This window comes from Artibeus jamaicensis, unplaced genomic scaffold (genome assembly GCF_021234435.1).
Source record: "Artibeus jamaicensis isolate MK-2021 breed Jamaican fruit bat unplaced genomic scaffold, CSHL_Jam_final contig_233, whole genome shotgun sequence".
In the NCBI taxonomy this organism is placed as follows: domain Eukaryota; kingdom Metazoa; phylum Chordata; class Mammalia; order Chiroptera; family Phyllostomidae; genus Artibeus; species Artibeus jamaicensis.
The window spans coordinates 8,515,015-8,532,794 of NW_026521486.1; the positions used below are offsets into that span (position 1 = coordinate 8,515,015).

The 17,780-nt window shown below is 54.0% G+C and overlaps 1 protein-coding gene across 1 annotated transcript in view; it reads left to right on the forward strand.

Moving 5' to 3' along the window:
- The window catches only part of MYH9 (myosin heavy chain 9), an 88,429-nt gene that overhangs the window by 34,282 nt on the left and 36,367 nt on the right, over positions 1–17,780 (forward strand). The window contains exons 3-5 of the mRNA XM_053661990.1: positions 586–742; positions 13,865–13,892; positions 14,631–14,724. Coding sequence (XP_053517965.1) covers positions 586–742; positions 13,865–13,892; positions 14,631–14,724 — 279 coding nt within the window. The remainder of the gene's footprint in view (positions 1–585; positions 743–13,864; positions 13,893–14,630; positions 14,725–17,780) is intronic.

Genomic DNA, 17,780 nt, shown 5'->3' on the forward strand with positions numbered 1-17,780 from the left:
TTGGAGAAGGTCACAGGGGCCATAAAGGTGGTCTAAGCCTTGGAGAGGTTTTCATGTGACTGTCTCTAGAAGATTCCAGGGAGGCGGGTATCTGTCTGTGGTCTGCTAGCCCACAAAAGATCTTGCTGGTCAAGGAGCATAGTGCCAGGAGGGTGTAGGCTGGGGGGTCTCTGAGATGCCTTCAGGGTAGAATAATTTGTGTTTCTACTCAGTTTGCTCACTGCAGCTGAATCCTTTTTTCTTTGTGCATCTCACGATGACAAATACCTCTTTTTGTCCCTGGAACCAAGTTTTGTAACTGAACTTCTGCACTCTGAAACTCGCCACGGATCTTGCCCAATGCACACGCTCATCCACATGCAAAGCCTGCAGCCATCATGCCGTTGAGGGAGGACCCTCTCCTAAAGAGACCAGAGATGCTGCTGGTGCCCCGACAGGCAGCAGGTCTGCAGAGCAGGGCCCGGGCAGTGCTTTCCCATCAGGCTGACTCAGGGGCCTCGGAGGCAGCAGATCTTTGCTGCAAGTTTGCACACCACTGAGAATGACACTTCCTAACCCATTCCTATTTGCTGCTCTTTTCTTCAGACCTATTCAGGCCTGTTCTGTGTGGTCATCAACCCCTATAAGAACCTGCCCATCTACTCTGAAGAGATTGTGGACATGTATAAGGGCAAGAAGAGGCACGAGATGCCCCCTCACATCTACGCCATCACAGACACCGCCTACAGGAGTATGATGCAAGGTGAGTGCCGCAGCCTTCCCGGTGGCCCTCCTCACCTGCAGCTGGCCGGCACCCTCCCAGGGACTCGCTCACTAGTCCCAGTGACCTAGTGGCCAGATTGGTGGCCGATGGACTGGTGACGGGGCTGTGCATTGTGGAGGTCTGTAAGCCACTGTGTGAGAGTCAAGACCCACAGTTATAAAGGGCATGCTTCTATGTTGATAGGAAGTTCTAGAAGCTTTAATTTCCCAATTTCTCATTCTTGTCCAAAGCTCTTCCTGCATCAGTCCTCTCACTGCCAGGCCCCGTCTTCTGCCTGTTATTCCCTTACCTCCGTGTTTTTTACCTCTCACTCACTTCCCCATGCTCTGGAAACATGCTTGAGTTTTTCCCACTAAAAAACAGATGGAAAGACTCCCCTGAATTCTGTGCCCCACTTTAGCTGGCCTCTGCTCCCTCTGTCCCATCACAGCGAGTTCTTTAGGGGAAGTGTCTGCATGGCTGGCTCCACCACTTCTTGAGACTGCCCCACAAAGGTCACCCTTGCTTCCGTGTTGGGCAATCCATTGTACTGATGCGTTCTTATTTCACTTGCCCTGTCCCCGGCCCTGGACAATGTCGACCACTCCCTTTCGAAAGCCCTTCCTTCCTGTGACCTTCTCTCTGGTTCTCCTAATCTCTGCCCTCCCCATCTGTGTAGTTCTTTCCTGTTACTTCTCCCCGCCTGCATGTTTATGCTCAAGGTCTTGTCCACTCACTCTGCGTCTTCCTCTAGATGATGGCGCCCTTCACTCAACTAGCTCCTCTGTCACTTTCTGGCTGAAGACTGGCACTGGCACCTGGTCCCCATGTGCTCCCTGCTGCCATTTCTCCGCTCAGCCATTCCTCCAGGCCTGGAACCTGGCTCATCTTGCCCTTTCCTCTCTTTCTCGCCTCTTTTTCCAAGCCATTCAGCACTTCCTACAGATTTTATCTCGTCTCATTTTGCTTTCCTGCCCCTCCTTATCCACGTGTCCTGGCCTTAGTGCAGGACCCCATAATTTTTTATCTGCATGATTGCTATGACCTCCTCACCTTCACTTTTTAATAGAGTCCCTTTCTCTGTGTCTACCAGAGGCCTCTTTCTAGAGTGCAAATCTGATCATATCCCAATTTGAAACCTGGAAAAATCTTGAACAGGCTCCTTGTTTTGCCCCCAGCATACCCCTCCAGCCCTCCAGCACACACAGTGCCCTCTGCCATTGGCCCCTGCCAACCTCTGCAGCTTCCCAGTGGCACAGAACCCCTTACATTTCTCTAACAGCCTCTCTGCCTCAAACCGCCTCACCTGTTCCCTCTGCCTGCAGCACCTGGCAAGCCCCTGTTCTTTTGTTAAAGATGCGACTGCCTGAAGCATTACTGCCCTGAAGGGAGGCTGTGTGGGCTAGGTTTGCATAAGTGCCCTGGTAATACTTTATTTGAATTAGATGTTTACATATTTGTTTTTCTCTCCTAGACATGGACAGGGCTTGTGTTGCCTTTATATTCTCAGTGCTTAGCTGGGCTACGGGCATATGTTTGCATTTACTGTAACTTGGAGTCAAGTTCAACTTTCAGGCAGGGCCATATTCTCCTATCTTATATTGATAGTGGTTTTTCATGTCCTATTACATGTGCTTCCTTTATTTCTTTAAACTTTGTAATTAACCTAGGCAGTGATAGTAATGCATCTTGTGGTGTTAACAGCTTTGTCTCTGGTTTAGTGGTTTACAGTGGTAGCATGGCCCTGGCTGGTTAGAGTGTTTGTTGTCCTGCTGCACCAAGGCTGTGGGTTCAGTCCCTTAGCAGGGCACGTGCAAGAACCAACCAATAAATGCACAAAAAGTGGAACAACAAATCAACGTTCCTTTCTCTCTCCCAAAATCAATAAAGTAAATAAATAAATCTTTAAAAATAAATGCAGTGGTAGCATGTCGGTCTGTTTGTACTGCACAGGCAGCGCTGTGGGGGAGGCATTTGGCTCCCAGGTTGGTGAGCTGCAAATGGTGCGCTGGCTGGGCCTCTGGCTTCCGTTCCCGTCTATCTGAATTCCTCACGGAAGCCAGCCCTTCAGTGTTAAAGTAGTGTGTCTATTTCAAAGTGCTAACTAGAGCAGCCTGGCAGAAGAATGTTCCGTGAGTTTCCAGAAGAGCCTGAGTCCTGTCTCTAGACGTCGTGCGTCAGTTTTCTCCTAGCTCTTGTAATTGGCCAAGTACAGAACATGCACCCCAGAGTCTGCGCCCTGCACTCCTGAATCGGGAGTGCTCCCACACCTGGGTGCTGGACTTGAACCGTGTTTATCAGATGGGCTTGCTTCATTTTCAGACAAGCCGTTATGACAAAAGTAATGATGCAAAGCATGGCCCAGGAGTTTGACATTCTTGGAACTGGACCTCCCCGACAACCTGTGCGATCCCTTCCCAAAGAGATTCATTCATGTTTCGTTTGTTCAATCACAACAACAAAAAATACAGGGGCAAAAGTCAGCTCTACAGGTTGGAGATCATTTTAAAAAATAAAACTGTGCAGAGGACTGGAACTTTCCGTTGTGCTGACCAGGAAGTTTTGGCCATAAAGGAATGGCCTTGATACTAACCAAGGAGTGGCCCCAAATTATGAGGGCAAGTGCGTGGGGTGCTTGAGACAGGAAATGCACTGATGGGCACAGGCAGCTAAGATCCTGGTGCTTCTCTTTAACGGTCCATGCAGGTGCTGGGTCCATGTACTCTGACCCTCCGTCTGAGAGGCTCTCACCTTCAGTTAATTTTTTGACTTGCCATAGTTCTTAAACTCCCATGTTGACCGACTGAGATATTTCCAAGTTCCTCTTGTTATACACAGTTGACCTGCAAAGCAATTAGCAGTAGGCCTCTTGTTCTTGGGGCAGGGAAGAAGTTAATTAACAGAAGTTGCCCCTGTTATGACAAGATGGTTCATTAGTAAAGAAGGTTCCTGAGGGAGGTCCTGCCTTTGGTTCTTACCCTAAGTGAGGTGTGTGTCAGTAGGGGGCCTCGGGGTCAGCAAGCTGTTAGAACGAACCCCTTTCTTTTCAAGAGCTGCCCCCCTGGATTTGAGGGGAGCAGGTTTGTTCTCTGTCACTCACATCTTAAAAGGCACACCAGACAGTCTCTTTTCTGCTTGTCCTCTAAACAAGAAGTAGAAAAAGATTTCCTCTCTGCTGGTTGTGGCTTATGACAGACTAGCATTTATTCTGGCAAGTAGGGTAGTTGGTGGCTTTGTCTGGGGACTTTTATGAGATGAGTTGTTTGGCCCTTTCAAGGGACCTCCCTCTCTCTCTCCTCTTGAAAGTGCTCTGGTTTGTCTGTGAGCCCTGGTGCATGCCTGTCATCCTGGAGTCGGTATTAATAGTGCCCCTGTCACTTAGAGAAGCATCCTGGTTTAGATGATGAGGTGTGTGCTTACTCTACCTAAGTCAGGGTTTCTTAAACTGGCACACTGGACGTTTGGGGTCAGATCATTCTCTTTGGGATGCTCGTGTTGTGCACCGCTGGCTGTTTGCACCATCTTGACCTTTTACCCACTGTTTTACTCTGAGCATCAGTTCCCATCAATGAGGAGTTGCTCGCCCCGCCCTGTGTGGGCAAGGGCCTGAGATTGAGTGCCAAGGGATGCTGGGATAGATTAGTGCTGTCTGCCGTGGGCACGGGATGGGGCATGGCAGCATGTGGTGTTCTGCATTAGGCCTTGGAGATAAGAGATGGAAAGTCCTAGAATACCAAGAGGTTTAGTATTTTATACTGGCCCCGGAGGCTCTGGCATTCTAAGTGGAGAGACAAGACATATTTGTCCACAGAGATCTGTGGCCATGGCTATGTGACAGGTTGCTACCTACACCTGGTGCCTACACAGCTGCAGCCAGGTGTCTGGGGAACTCAGGGGGGTGTGGGCACTGAGGCCTGGGACAGCTGGAACGCCACCATGGTGGTTGGGCCCTGCGGAAACGCTGGCAGGTTTGTGTCAATAAGCGGTTATAGTGCAGCCCAGGCGCGCCTGGCAGTTTTGTTTGTTGTTTTAATCCCCAGCCTTGCGTTTAATTAAAGTTGTGGTGACGTAGTTGTTTCACCCTCCCAACCTCGGCTTTCCTGATTGGTTCATTTGTTGTCACGGTCGTTAATGGGTCTCCCCATCTGGGGGATTGAACCGATCCTCAGGACTCTGGGAAGCCCCAACTGTCTGAGGCCAGGAGGAGGAGGGAATATCAACTCTGTGCAGCTGCCTCCTGCTCGGCAGACGTGAGCCCTGGACGGGGAGAGGAGCCCGACTGGCTCGGGGACGGGGGCTGCCCTCTGCGTGCGAGTGTCTGCATTCTTACCGAACTGGCTGGTTAAGGAGTTTGACTCGAGCCCAGTTATCTCCTCAGTAAGAGTAGGGAAAAAACACCCCCCTCCTCTGTTCCTTAGAATGCCGGTCACTTTCCGTGGCTTTATGGTATTTTAATGAGCTCCCAGCGTTTCTGGGGCAGTGGAAGCAGGGGCTGCTTTCATTCCTGGCCTGAACCAACCTAAGCTGTTCAACCCTTTGCTCTGTTTCTGGAGGTGGTTGGTCACCAGGCCATTGCTCAAAGTGCCCGGTGGGTGTCCCCATTCCTCACAGTGGTTGCCTAACCTTTGGGGAAGCAGTGAAAGGTAGAACTTCAGCACTGCCTTCACATCTGAGCACGACGCTTGTCATTCCCAGGAATAGGGACAGGTCCGGAAATGATAACTGCCTTGTCCAAAGGCCTGAAGCTGGTTAGCTCCAGAAGCCAAGGTCTCCACGCTCCGTCCTGGTGCCTGCTCCCCAGGGAGGCATTGCCCTTCATTTCTAGGGCTGCTGTTTGGAGGGCTTCTCCCCTCTGGCCCGCCGGTTTGGAGGAGGAGCAGCCTTGCTTCCCCCTGTCTGCGTCTGTGTGCCCTGGTGGTTGCCCCTGAGGAGCGCTCTGCTCTCTAGGGTCTTTCTGAGGAAAAGCGCCGAGCTGGTGAGAGGCTGGGGAATGCTTCGAAGGTACAGTAAAGGATGGCTTGGAGCAGACTCGCCAGGCTGGTCGGCTGAGGAAGCCGCAGATGCGATGACTCCACTTAAGCAGGAATGTGCCAACCAGGAGGCTTGGCCAGCCAGCCGCTGCACACAAAGGCTCGCTGTCTGCAGGGAGGTCCGGGGCGGGCCACTCGCCCACATGTGCCGTGGGCACAGCTTCGGTTCACCCTCAGGGGTGTGCTCTGTGCCTGTGCATGGCTCTGCATATTAACTGAGCACCTACTGTGTGCTAGTTGTGGCCCTTCGTGGAGGAGGTAAGGGCCAGTCTTGAGAGGCAGGTAAATAAACTTTAGGAGGAAAGTGGGAGTCTAGCACAGAGGGGCCCCCCACCTAGCCTCGAGGGTGCTGGGGTAGTGGGGGGCTTTGATAACCACATAGCCTTCTGTGACAGGTCACCAAAAGGGTCTGCTGGACCTTAGCTTTAGGGAGAAACTTGCCTTGTGAAGAGGAAGTATGGTGTGGAGAAGAGAGCGTGGGGTTGGGGCTGGGTTTGTGTCAGAATCTGTCACTTCCCTGATCGTGACCAGGCTCTGGCAAGCCCACTTACTCTGACTGGGCCTTGGTTTCTCGTCTGCCTCTTGGGCTTCATAAAACGTACTTGGCAAGGTTATTGTAAGAATTAAAGAAGGCTTCTTGGCCTGCGGTAAGTGCCCCTTAGAAGGTAGCAGGAGGAGTCGGTAGCAGTGCAGATTCTGGACTGAATTGAAGCTGTCTGCAAGTACCTTCAGTCCACTCTCCCGCTGCTCAGTGGCGGTGATAACCAGTTGCTTCCTCCAGGCAGGCGTCTTACCCTCCTCAAAGAGCCCTCCCTGAGAGGCCCGGCTCTGGGCAGCAGCACGCACAGGAAGTGGCTTGTCAAGCTGCCTTCCCGCGGTGACCCCATAATACACAGGCGTGTGCCGGCACACAGGGTCTCCAACTTGTCTGATCTAGTCCACAGACCCAGAGAGGACCTTTGGGTCAACGTGGCGTCCGTGGGGCTTCTGGAGAGCGTGCTGGGGCTTTTGGAGAATGTCATGTGTGCTGTGGAGACAGTTCTTTAGCCTCAGTGAAGTGAGGTACTGTGTGGGTCTCGTGGGGCTCTGTGACGAGCAGCCTGGGCCCTCTCCCAGACTCGGAGCCGGGGGATCAGGAGGCACTTTCCTAGGACCAGCCCTAGGAGGCTGCGTTGTCATGCCCCCCAGAAGGAAAGCCCAGCCCCTGGCGAGAGGCTGCGTAATTATAATGTGGTCATGCCTGTCAGTCTCATTTCTGTAAAACGTTCTTTCTACAAGAGGAATCTGTGGTTAACGGATCCTTCTCAGGCCTTTAGCTTTGGGCTTGTGCATTTGTTCTGTTTTTATTCCAACCCGACAGGCCCACTGTGCTTTGCTCTGTGCTGATTGAAGTAGAAGAAAAGAAAGAAGTGCCCTCTTGGGACCTGAAACTTTGGGGGTGATTGAAAACTTGGCCCAGTGTCTGTGTTACTGCTCCCCCAGAACAAACAACAAAAACTCACCTGCGACGGCTCCAGCGGTGAGGCTGCTTCAGACTCTCCGCCCCCTGGACGAGTTCCTCTCTTCCTGCCCGGGCAACGCTGCCTACCAGCCCATTTCTGCTGTTCTTGGAGGGCCGTGGTATACTGTCAGGGCTGAACAGTGACGTGTTCGGAGGAAAGGGTTGCTTTCCGTCCCTGCCCAATTTCTGTAATTAAGTTATCAGATGAGAAAAATTCCCTAAAACTTAAAGAGAAAAGAGAGCTGCAAGTTGCAGGGCTAAAAATAAGGATCCTGTAAGTGGCTTCTAAAAAAATTCCTCTTGTCTTGACCAAGGATTTGGTCCTTTGCAATAAACTCTGAGGACCTGAGATGTTCTGTAGGCGAGTGAACAGTGTGGTCGGGGCTCTGGATGCCATTCCAACTGGGCTTCGTGACTCTGGGTGAAGATCTTGTTTCTCCAGCACAAGCTGGTTCACAAATACAATAGGGCAGAGGTCTAAGCCGAAAGCCAAGGAAGGAAGCCATGCTCTGCAAGTCAATTTGGGCCTTTTGTGTCATTTGATTGCCCCTTCTCTGGGGTGACCGGGGCCCCGATTTCTTCAGGAAGCATCTTCATGTGCCATTATTGTTTATCTCCTAGCGTTCAAGTTCCTGGTATTCTCCAGCAAGGTTGACCCAACTCATCAAATGGGTGTTTTTGCAAAGTCCATTGTTCTCTCTGCGGGGCTGTGTGTGCTCCAGGGTTGAGCCACGTGTGTCCTGAGCTTTGCCTGGCAGTGTCTGTCTCGTTCCCTGTCAGTGGCCTGTTGTCCTTTCCTGTCCTCCCCTTTCTCTCCCACTGAGAGCCCAGCCCTCTGCAGACCTGGGGTCCTGGTTTAGTCCTTCCTGCCCAGGGTCCTGCCTGGCTTTCCATTTCTCCTAGGGGAATGCTGTTGAAGAGCAGGGCAAACCTGACCTCGGGGTGTCAGTTGCCTCCCAGTGTCCTGGTGGGGTTTGCTGTGGGCCGGCAGCACTCGTGTGGCTTTTGAATTTCCCTCCACCCTGACAGACCTGTCAGAGCAGCAACCCCAGGGGAGGGCACTTGCTTCCGGCCCCACCCAGGAGTAAGGTGGATAAACAGTGGTTTCCGGCAGGTTTGGCTGTGCTCTGGGAGCTCACCTGTGTGAGCTGCTGGGTGCGTGGTGGCTGAGAGAAGGCTGGCTTGGGGCCTTGCTTGCCCTCCCACATAATGGAAGCTAAGTGCACTTCCCTGGGCTGCTTTCTAGTTACCAAGGGTGCCTGGTGGGGAGGGCTGTCTCTTCTCTGCCTCCTGTAACTGGGGACTAGGGCCTCCTCAGCAGGGTTCACACCACGGCCCTGCATGGCAGAGTTGGTAGGCAGAGGCCAGTTCCAGTGGGCTTGCTGCTCTGGTCAGGGCCTAGCTTTGTGTCTGGGAGAGAACATTGCCGGTGACCACACTGTGTGCTTGGGAGCCCTCGGCAGGGACTGCCGTCTCGCCGGCTGCCTGCTAGGCAGAGGCTCCTTAACACAGGCCTCTGTGGTCCAGCATCCACCTGCAGTGTCCGCTAACGTGAAGTGTTCTTTTGCACCTGCTTTTTCTCACCTCTCTGCTTCCCAAGTGCTTGTAACCCACGCTCATGAATTGGGCTGGCTTTGGAGAAAGCAGTAGACGGCTTGCAAGGCCCCATGTGACACCTGATGAGTGTGGATGACCCTTTCTGTGCAGTGCTGGGACGGGGCTGCTGGTGGCACAGTGCCCTGCCCCGTCGGACCTCTCCGGGGAAGTGCTAGGCATCCTGAGGCCTGGGTTCTTGGCCCAGCTTGTGTGACCTTGATCAAGTCATTGGGTTTCTCAGGACGTGGTGTCCTGACGTCTAGACACAGATGGTGCAACCAGATGCCCTCTAGGGCCTTCCCACCCCCAGGTTCTGAGCTTGAACCCACGGGTCTCTCCACGCTTTATACTTGGCTTTGGCCCAAGTGTACTTGCACTTTGGCCCACTGAGCCCCTGATGCTGTCCACGAGAGGCTCTGGGGGAAGGAAGTCTGCAGCCCAGGAGTTAGCCTTGGGCAGCCCGAGGCTTGCTGCCCAGGTGACATGCAGTGGGGGGGTCACATAGCGGGCGGCCCCGGGGTCTGCTCTGCAGTTTCTGTGAAAGACGGATCCCTTGTGGGTAGAAAGTTTCAGCCTGTTTGTCATGGGTCATCTCAACATCTCTCCCCACGCAGCCATGTCGCCCAACTTGACACTGCCCTTGGAGTCTTTGTTTCTTGTTTCAAGAAACCCGGTCAACCCCAAGACTGGGTACTGGGGGCAGGACGCTCTTCCAGGTGTGCTCCTGAGAGACGGCTCTGGCTGAGCCTCCAGAGGCCTTATCTGAGTGAGTGTTCCAGTGAGTCAGCCCCTCCGAGACTGTTGGTGAACCAGGCTTGTTCTCTGTACTTCCTGTGGGGGCTGATGTCACCGCCGTGTGATCCTCGTGGCCTTTTATGGACAAGAACCAGCAGCTCCTCTTATACAGGAAGTGACAGATAAGGCCCCGAGCCGAAGTCTGTCTGAACCTGGGTTAAAATACCTGTGGTCAGGTGTCCCCCTCCATCCACCTGAGCAGGGTCTTCTAAGCTGCCTGGAAACCCTTGCTTGCCCTTGGATATGTGCTTCAGATCCAAAGGGCCTCAGGGCATTGAGGGTCTAAAACAAAATCAGGAGAGGGAATGGCCTCATCTCTGAACGAGTAACGGAAAACCTTTACTGTTGTCCTTCCAAGGGTGTGCGGTGCAGAGGGCTGGGAGGCGCAGAGGGCTCAGGTTGTTAAGGACAGCGTTTCTCTCTCTCTCTCTTTTTTTTCTCCAAATTGTATTTATTTATTCGAGAGAGAGGAAGGCAGGGAGAAATAGAGGGAGAGAAACACCTGTGTGAGAGAGAACCCTCATCAATCAGTTGCCTCTCATATGCGTCCCAGCTGGGGCCAAACGCACAGCCTAGGCATGCACCCTGACCCGGAATTGAACTGGCCATCTTTTGCTTTGCAGAACAACGCTAAGCCCACCCAAGCCACACTGGTCAAGGAAGGACAGGGTTGATGAGCCCTGGTGCTGTGCTGCGCGTACCAGGCACCCACTGCACTCAGGCTTCAGAGCATCCCTGCAGCGAGGCCTACCCCCCGGTTCCCCGAGAGGACCAGGGCCAGGCTTCATGAGTGGGGGGTGCAGAGCGAGGATTAGAACCAGAGCCCCGGAGCACCCGGCCAGTGGCTTTCTCCTTGTGGCACCACCCCAGCCTCAGGAACCAGGGGTTGTCAAAGTGTGCTCTGAGGAACCCCTGTATCCACCTCCCAAGCAGCTCTGGATTTTATAACTGATCTTCACAGTGGGGATCTGGGAAGATTTCATCTGAGGAAAGGCTGCTGTTTCTTTTAAAAGTGTGCAGTGCAGAGGGTCATAATCTGGCCTCTGTACTCCATCCCCACCTAGGTAAGGCTGGGCAGGAGCGGGGTCGGGCTCTGGGGTGAGGCTGAGGTTCATCCCCACGGGGAGCCTGTTTCCCAGAACAGGATTGTTCTGGGGGTGCTTTTCCCTGGTCTGGGCCACAGGGTTCCTGTCTCCTCTGGTGTGAATGAAGGAAGGAAGGGTGTTTTCAAATAAGCCATTAATAAGTCCATACAGGCCCAAATAAGGACTTGAGCCAAAACAACCTAGCTGCTGGACTCTCAGGTGTGGGGAAGGGCTTATGGAGTGAGTATTAAGCAGGGGGTCCTCACTGGAATGCAGAGCCACCGAGGCAGGTGGACAGCTGACTGGTGGCTGAGAATTCTAACCATTCTGCAAGCCAGGAGACAGCTCGGGAACCAAACAGAACTGCTGCAAAAGGAGGCTTCTGCAGAACAGGGACACTGTCTGCCTCGCCGGCCCCCTCAGGTCACTGTAAGGCCACAAGATAACGGACCCAACGCTACTGTAAGAACTGGAAAGACCTTCCTGATGATGTAGGGGCCGTGGTGTCATTCATGGTAGGCAGGTGGACTTGGGGCACCAGGTGGTGGGGACAAGAGTTGAGGAAATGAGATAGGCCTCCCACCAGTTTTCCTCTGAGAAAGCATCTGCCCAAAGGAATGTTTTGGTACGGCGAATTAAGGGTTCTTTAAAGTGAAAAATGGGGGTTTGGGAGTCTTTTCTTTTAGCCTATGTTAACAATGTTATCTTGGGTCCAGAAATTGGAGGTGCACGGTGAGAAGAGAGGAAGAGCTGGGTCAGGGAGTGGGGTACATGGCGGTTACATAATGAGGCTGGATTGGAATTGGAATTTGATGTGTGCAGGAATGTGTGTGCGTGTACCCATGTGCATTTCTCACATGTGCCTATGTGTGCCTGTGCATGTGTGTCCACGTGCAGCTTGCCCATGTCCCTGTGTGTGCAGGTGTGTGTGTGTGTGTGTGTGTGAACATGCACCTATGGGCTGGAACCCACGTGTGTGAGTGTGGTGGGGAGGGCTCTGCTTCCTGTTGTTCAGCAGCTTGGCATCTGACTCCTCACAGTTAGAGGAATTCCAGCCATCCCAGGGACCAGGCCGAGACAGTTCTGGGAAACGGTTCCTTTGGGAGGGGATGGGAACGTTTCCTTTTATGGTAGTGCCGGCCGCTGCTGTCTCACAACTTGCCAGCACTTTGCAGGTACAGTCTTGCCCCCTTGTGAGTGGTGCCTAAACATGCCTGGAGCTGGGGCTGTCCCAGGAAGATGTGGTGGGGGAGCCGGGGCCCCAGATCACAGCCGTTTTTGTCCCAGAGCCTTCTCAGTCACCTCGCTGCTCTTAGCAGGCAGGCGATGGAAGCTGCTTGTCTTCCCCAACCGTTAGCCCCCAGCCTCCATTCCACTGCCTTTCTGCCTGTCTTATGGAGACTCTGTCTCAGCCCTGGCTGCAGCCTTGAGCGACCCTGTTTTGTGGGAAAGTCGAGACAGGGGAGGCAAGGTTGCCAGCTTCTCTGGGGCCTCCTCTGAGCAGCCTCGGTGGGGAGCAGAATGGGGGTGGGGTTGTGCGAAGGGGAGTGGCTGACTTCCTGCCATACCCCCACCCTGCTGTTTCTTAGTGGGGGCAGGGGAAGGCTGCGGAGGAGGATGGGCAGCTGGTCCTTGTGTTGAGTAGTAGGTCTAGTTTTCCTCCTTTCTGTCCCACTTCCCGGCCGCCCCCCTCCCCCCAGTGACCTGCAGACCAGAAGAGGTACGGTAGTGAGTGCCCAGCCCAGTGCACTGAGAGATCAGGCGTGCTGGAGGCTTACCTCTGTCTCCTGAGGCCATGTACACAGGAAGGCATGAGTCACTTCCCAGGGCCCTGTCCTGCAGGGCCTGGCCGGCAGTGGGGGCCAGTGAGTGTGTCTTTCCAGATGGCCAGCGTCGGTTTCTACCCAGTAGCTGTGCTGACAACTAGAAGCGCTCCTGCTGGCCTGACAGCGCCATTGCCAGCCCGTCCGGGCGGCTTCCTGCTGGGGAAGCACGCGGGCGGCAGCCACTTTCAGGGTGCCACGTGGGCCCGTTCCTGTGTTGTTTCTGTCCTGCACACGAGTCCTGCCAGGGGGTTGGGCCATATTTGCTTTATGGATGAGGCAGCTGAGAGGAGGGATTACTCCCCACAGCTCAAGTATTAGTAAGTGGTCTGGTCCTGGGTTCAGGCTGATTTCACTTTCACTGGGCTGGGTGTCCTACATGGGGTGGGGCGAAAAGGAAAAACATGAGTTTGTATTTTCAGACATTGCTTAAAATTAGACACCCAGCACTGGCACTGGCCAGCCTGAAGGTCTTAAAGCATTTCTGTCAAACTCAGCTTCGAAGCGTGGGTATCACTGTCCCGCCTGTGCCCACAGGAAGTGAGTCGTTTGTATCTTTATTGCGGAGAGGTTCACAAGCTGGGGAGAGTTGCGGAAAGTTCTGCCAGCCAGGTCTAGAGACATAGTTGTTACTGGACTGGTCAGAAGCTGAGATTCTGATGAGCTTCTGTTTTTTTCCCAAGTTGTCTCTGAATTTACAGGACGGAGCGGTTCCCACGTGTCAGGCACCACGCTGGTGCTTTCATGAGTGCTGTTTGCACAGACACGATTACTCCCCATCCCGGGAGGAGGCGTGGGCTCTGGGAGCCTGGGCACGTGACCTAGGCAGCACCTCTCCCCAGGGCTGTCCCGATGCAAAGCCAGCCCCATCTACCACACACCTCTCCAAGCCTCTTCACCGGCACTCCTTACTTAAATTAAATGTGCACAATACTTAAAATACCTGCCACAGGCCCGGTTTCCAGCAGCCTGAACCCCTGCTTATAAACACACAGGGAACGCCCCACCTTTGCACTCAGAAAGCAGACTTCTGGAGAGCTTTTCTTAGACTGACTTTCTTAAAAGTGAGAGAGCCAGAGCTATTTCTGGTGTCGTGGGGCGGGGAGGCAGGGAGCGTGGGCAGCTGGAGCTCCCAGAGGAGGAGGAGTTGCTGCTGCCTCATGGTGCTGCCGAGGAATGCCCTTCTCTGAGTGAGGCATGGGGCAGTGTGTGTGGGCAGCTCGTCGGAAGCCGGGGGGGGGGGGAGGCTCTCGTATCTGGTAGAAGTTAACCCGATGCCTTCTCTGTTTCAGACCGAGAGGACCAGTCCATTTTGTGCACGTAAGTGTTCCTGTCAGGGTGGCGGGTGTGTTGTCCCATCTGCCCTGACCCTCGAGGGTGCCTACCCAAACCCAGGCTGATGGGTTCTGTTCCCAACTCAAGCCCTGGCCCTTCCCCAAGGGACGGGCTGCTGAGTGGTCCCACAGCAGGGATGAGCTTTGTTTCATGAGCCCAGATTTAATTGCCTCCCTCAAAGGAGCCGATGGACAGTGAGGCGGGTTGACAGCAAAGGGGAGAAGCAAGAGTCATCTCCCCAGAGCAGGGCCAGCAGCTGTCGGCCCCTCCGGAGCGCATCTCCTCTGGCTCTGAGCAGTGTCTTTCTTTACCTGGATGGAAGTGTACCCTGGGCCTCTCCCTCCATCCTCTGCACTTAACAAGGAGATAAATAAACCCCGTCGCAGAGGGAGTTAGTGGTACAGGACATTCCTTCAAGTGCAGTTTGAAGGAACATGGATGAGCGCCTGTGACCCCTGGGTCAACAGCTGCCTCTAACCGATTCTTAAGACATTTGGATGCAGAGGCTGCCAAGTGGCCAGGGCAGGCAGCGGGGCCATGGGAAATGGCCTAAGTGAAGATTCCAGAAATAGCGTTTGTTTGCCTGTCCCCTTTTCTGCCACTAGGTGTTGGGTGCCTCTTAACACTAGAAGAAAGGTGGGCAGTAGCGCATACAGTGGGGAAGGGGCGGGCTTCAAGGATTTGGCCACCTCATCCCTGAGAACTTCTTGGCTCTCTTGGCAGGGGTGAGTCTGGAGCCGGCAAGACGGAGAACACCAAGAAAGTCATTCAGTACCTGGCTCACGTGGCCTCCTCACATAAGAGCAAGAAGGACCAGGTGAGTGAGGCCTTCCTCCCCACGAGGAAAATCACTTAATGCTTCACAGCTCGGCTTAAAATGAGAGCATTTGGGGAACGAGGCAGAAGCTGGGCCTGCTTTCATCGAAGCTGCAGTGTGGCCGTCTTGGGAGCGTCCATTGGTAGCCAGCTCATTTCTCCCTTGGCCCCCCCCTCCCCCAACTTTCTGAGTCGCTATGGAAACTGGAGCCCACTGGGGGTTGGCAGCTAATTGCTGTGTGGCCTCCACCTCTGAGGTTGGAAGAGAGATTCCAAAACTTGGTTCTCAAGCTGATGGAGTCTTGCAGGACCTTGGGCAGGTCTGCATTCGACTCTCTGCTGTTGACATGCCTCTGGGTGGACAACCCCTCAGCGAAGAGAGAAAGGGCGATCGAAAAGTCTTCTCACTTCCCTTTTTTTCCCTCTCCCCCTTGGTGGATTATGGTCGAACCCAGCAGTGTCCTCGCTAGGTGAGCTGCACGTTTACTGCACGTTCTGCACCAGGAATGCGTGTTCTGATCATCGTGTGCCCTTGAATTATGTATTTTTCCCAAGCAGCTTTTCACTCCACACCATGGTCACTCTCTGCGGCTAGAACTGTTCTCCTCGGCTCAGCTCACTGACTGTCTTGTGAGGAGGGGGGCTGGTTTTGACACACAGTGACCTCTCGTGCACCCTGCAGTGACAGTTCCTGCAGGATGGTTGTGGGCCTCATCACCCAGCTATTCTCAGAAATTCCAGTCCTGCCCAGAACTCCCCATGCGCACAACGGCCGCAACGCCCTGTGCAGAGTCCGGGCCTCGGCGCAGCGGGCGGGGATCTGCTCCCCCGGAGCCCCACACGCTCAGTGTCCGGACAGGAGGAGATGGCTGGCCCCGCTTCCCGCCCCCACTGTGCTGGTCAGAGCAGTGCCCCGAAGGCCTACATGGACTTTCGCAGAGGGGCGGGGTGATCAGTCTTAAGCATGCCCGGGTGGTGCTCTCTCTCTCTCTCTCTCAAACACGCACCCTTAAACTTTCCTGTGCAATCTGAGTGTCCGCGGTGTCCCCTCAAGCTGCCAGGGGAACTGCGCCCTCTGGGCGCCCCCCACCCCGGCAGGGTGCCGTGCACAGTGTACAGAAGTAAGTAGTGGTGTGCGTCTCCGTGCATGCGGGCCTGGGCGTGTGCTGCACAATGTCCCGATGAGTGCAGTCTTCTGGAATGGAACCAAAAGTAACTTCTCACGTGCCAAGCTTCTCAAGACATTCTGAATCTTTTTCCACGGGGCGTCAGGAGTTATATTTAGAAACTAATAAAGTTTCTTTTGCTCCCTCTCTCCATCCCCCCTCCCCCGCCCCATTTTCCATTCATTTTAGGAGGCCTATTTTAAAAACAGGGCTGTGAGGTTAGGCGTTCTCTAGCTATGGTTTTCCATCTCTGAATTTGCTGTAGAATCCACTTCCCAACTATTTGTCGAATGCCTAGTATGTGCCTGGGGCTCTGGAGGGTGACCTTGGAGTTCTTACTGAGATGAGACCACAGTTAGAGAGCAGGAACGTAGGCCCATTTGCGTTACTTATGGGACTCCAGCTGCGGAGGGGAAGGCAGGCCCCCAGCCCCGAGGTAAGATGGCGTGTAGAGGGGGCGTGATAAGTGAACACAAACTTGTCACTTCCTCTTCCCTAGGCTTTGGTGTGTGCTGGGCGCCCTGTAGCCGACTCCACATCCCACCACAGTGACTGAACAGGTTTCCTCTGGTCTCTGATCACTGCCCAGGCCCCTGGTTGCAAAGGTCATTGACTGTGTTTGTTAGTTTCTCTGCCTGAAGCTGTAAGGTGATTTTCCACACAGGCTGGACTACAAGACACTCTTGAATGTGGTTTATTGCTCTTGTACTTGAGGCCTTTCGTGGCATGCTGTGGCAGAGCTCTCTCCCCCTTGCAGTGAATGACTCAGTTGCTCATCCCAAAGACCACCCACCGGGACGCCCCCGGCCTCACCTTGCTGTGGGAAGGCTGGGCTTTGGCAGGGCTGCAGGTTGGCAAAGGGACTTCCCAGGTGGACTTCCATAGTCTGAACAGTGACCTTTGTTCCCCACCTCCCCTCCTTCCTCTGTTTTTTATGTACCAGTTGTATTTCATTGCCAAAAACACGCCCCCCAGTGAAGCCCTTCAGAAACCAAATGGGTAATCCCAAACCTTATGAGAATACACTGCCCACAGTACCTCCTAATTTCATATTATGCACATTTCACTGAAAAAGTGAGTCCTCTGTGCCCACATAGGTATCAGTAAAGAAAAACCCCTAGGTTAGCCATCACCATCATCAGCAGGGAGCTAGCCTTTGGAATCCCAAATGGTTGCTTCTGAGTTTGGTCTGGCAATCCTGTGTTCCATGGCAACAACATGTGGTCCCAAGACAGAGGCCTTAGGTTTGCTTCCAAGCCGAGCAGTGGCAGGTTCTAGTCGGGACCACGCTCCCATCTGTCTGTGGGAATGGGAGTGGCTCAGCCAGCCAGGCCACCCGGCCGCCTGGCGCGTGTTTTGAGAGGCCGTTTTGGTGGGTGGGGGAGCAGCATTCGTCCAGATCCGGCCCCATGGGCTGCCTTGTTGACTTCCCAGTCTGCCTGAGTCCCAGGAGTGGCAGGCAGTCCGTTGTACTGTGACCACCGATGCCAGGTACATATGGAGAGCCTGCTCTGTGGGTGTTGGACTCCTGCCCCTTGCCCTGGCTGCTCTGGTCCTCCTTCACTTAGCCATACGGTCTGAGAATAGAAGACTCCCCCAGGCCCGGGAGGGGGTGGGTCTGCTGGGCCCTTTTTGGTCTCTGGTGCACTTCCTGCATGCTCAGCACTCTGCATGCAGGTCTCATCTGCGGCAGGTGTGCCTGGAAGTTTGTAGTTCACGACTCTCCTGGGAGCGCTTGCTGCTACTGGTCTTCCTTTTCATCACTCACGGCAGCCTTTATTCCTGTAAAGTCCTGGCTTGACTCCAGCCTTGCTAATAAATACAGAGCCCTGCTTGGCCCGTGCAGGATCTTTTTTCCCCATAGAGGGTACCCAGGTATCAAGGTGAACAA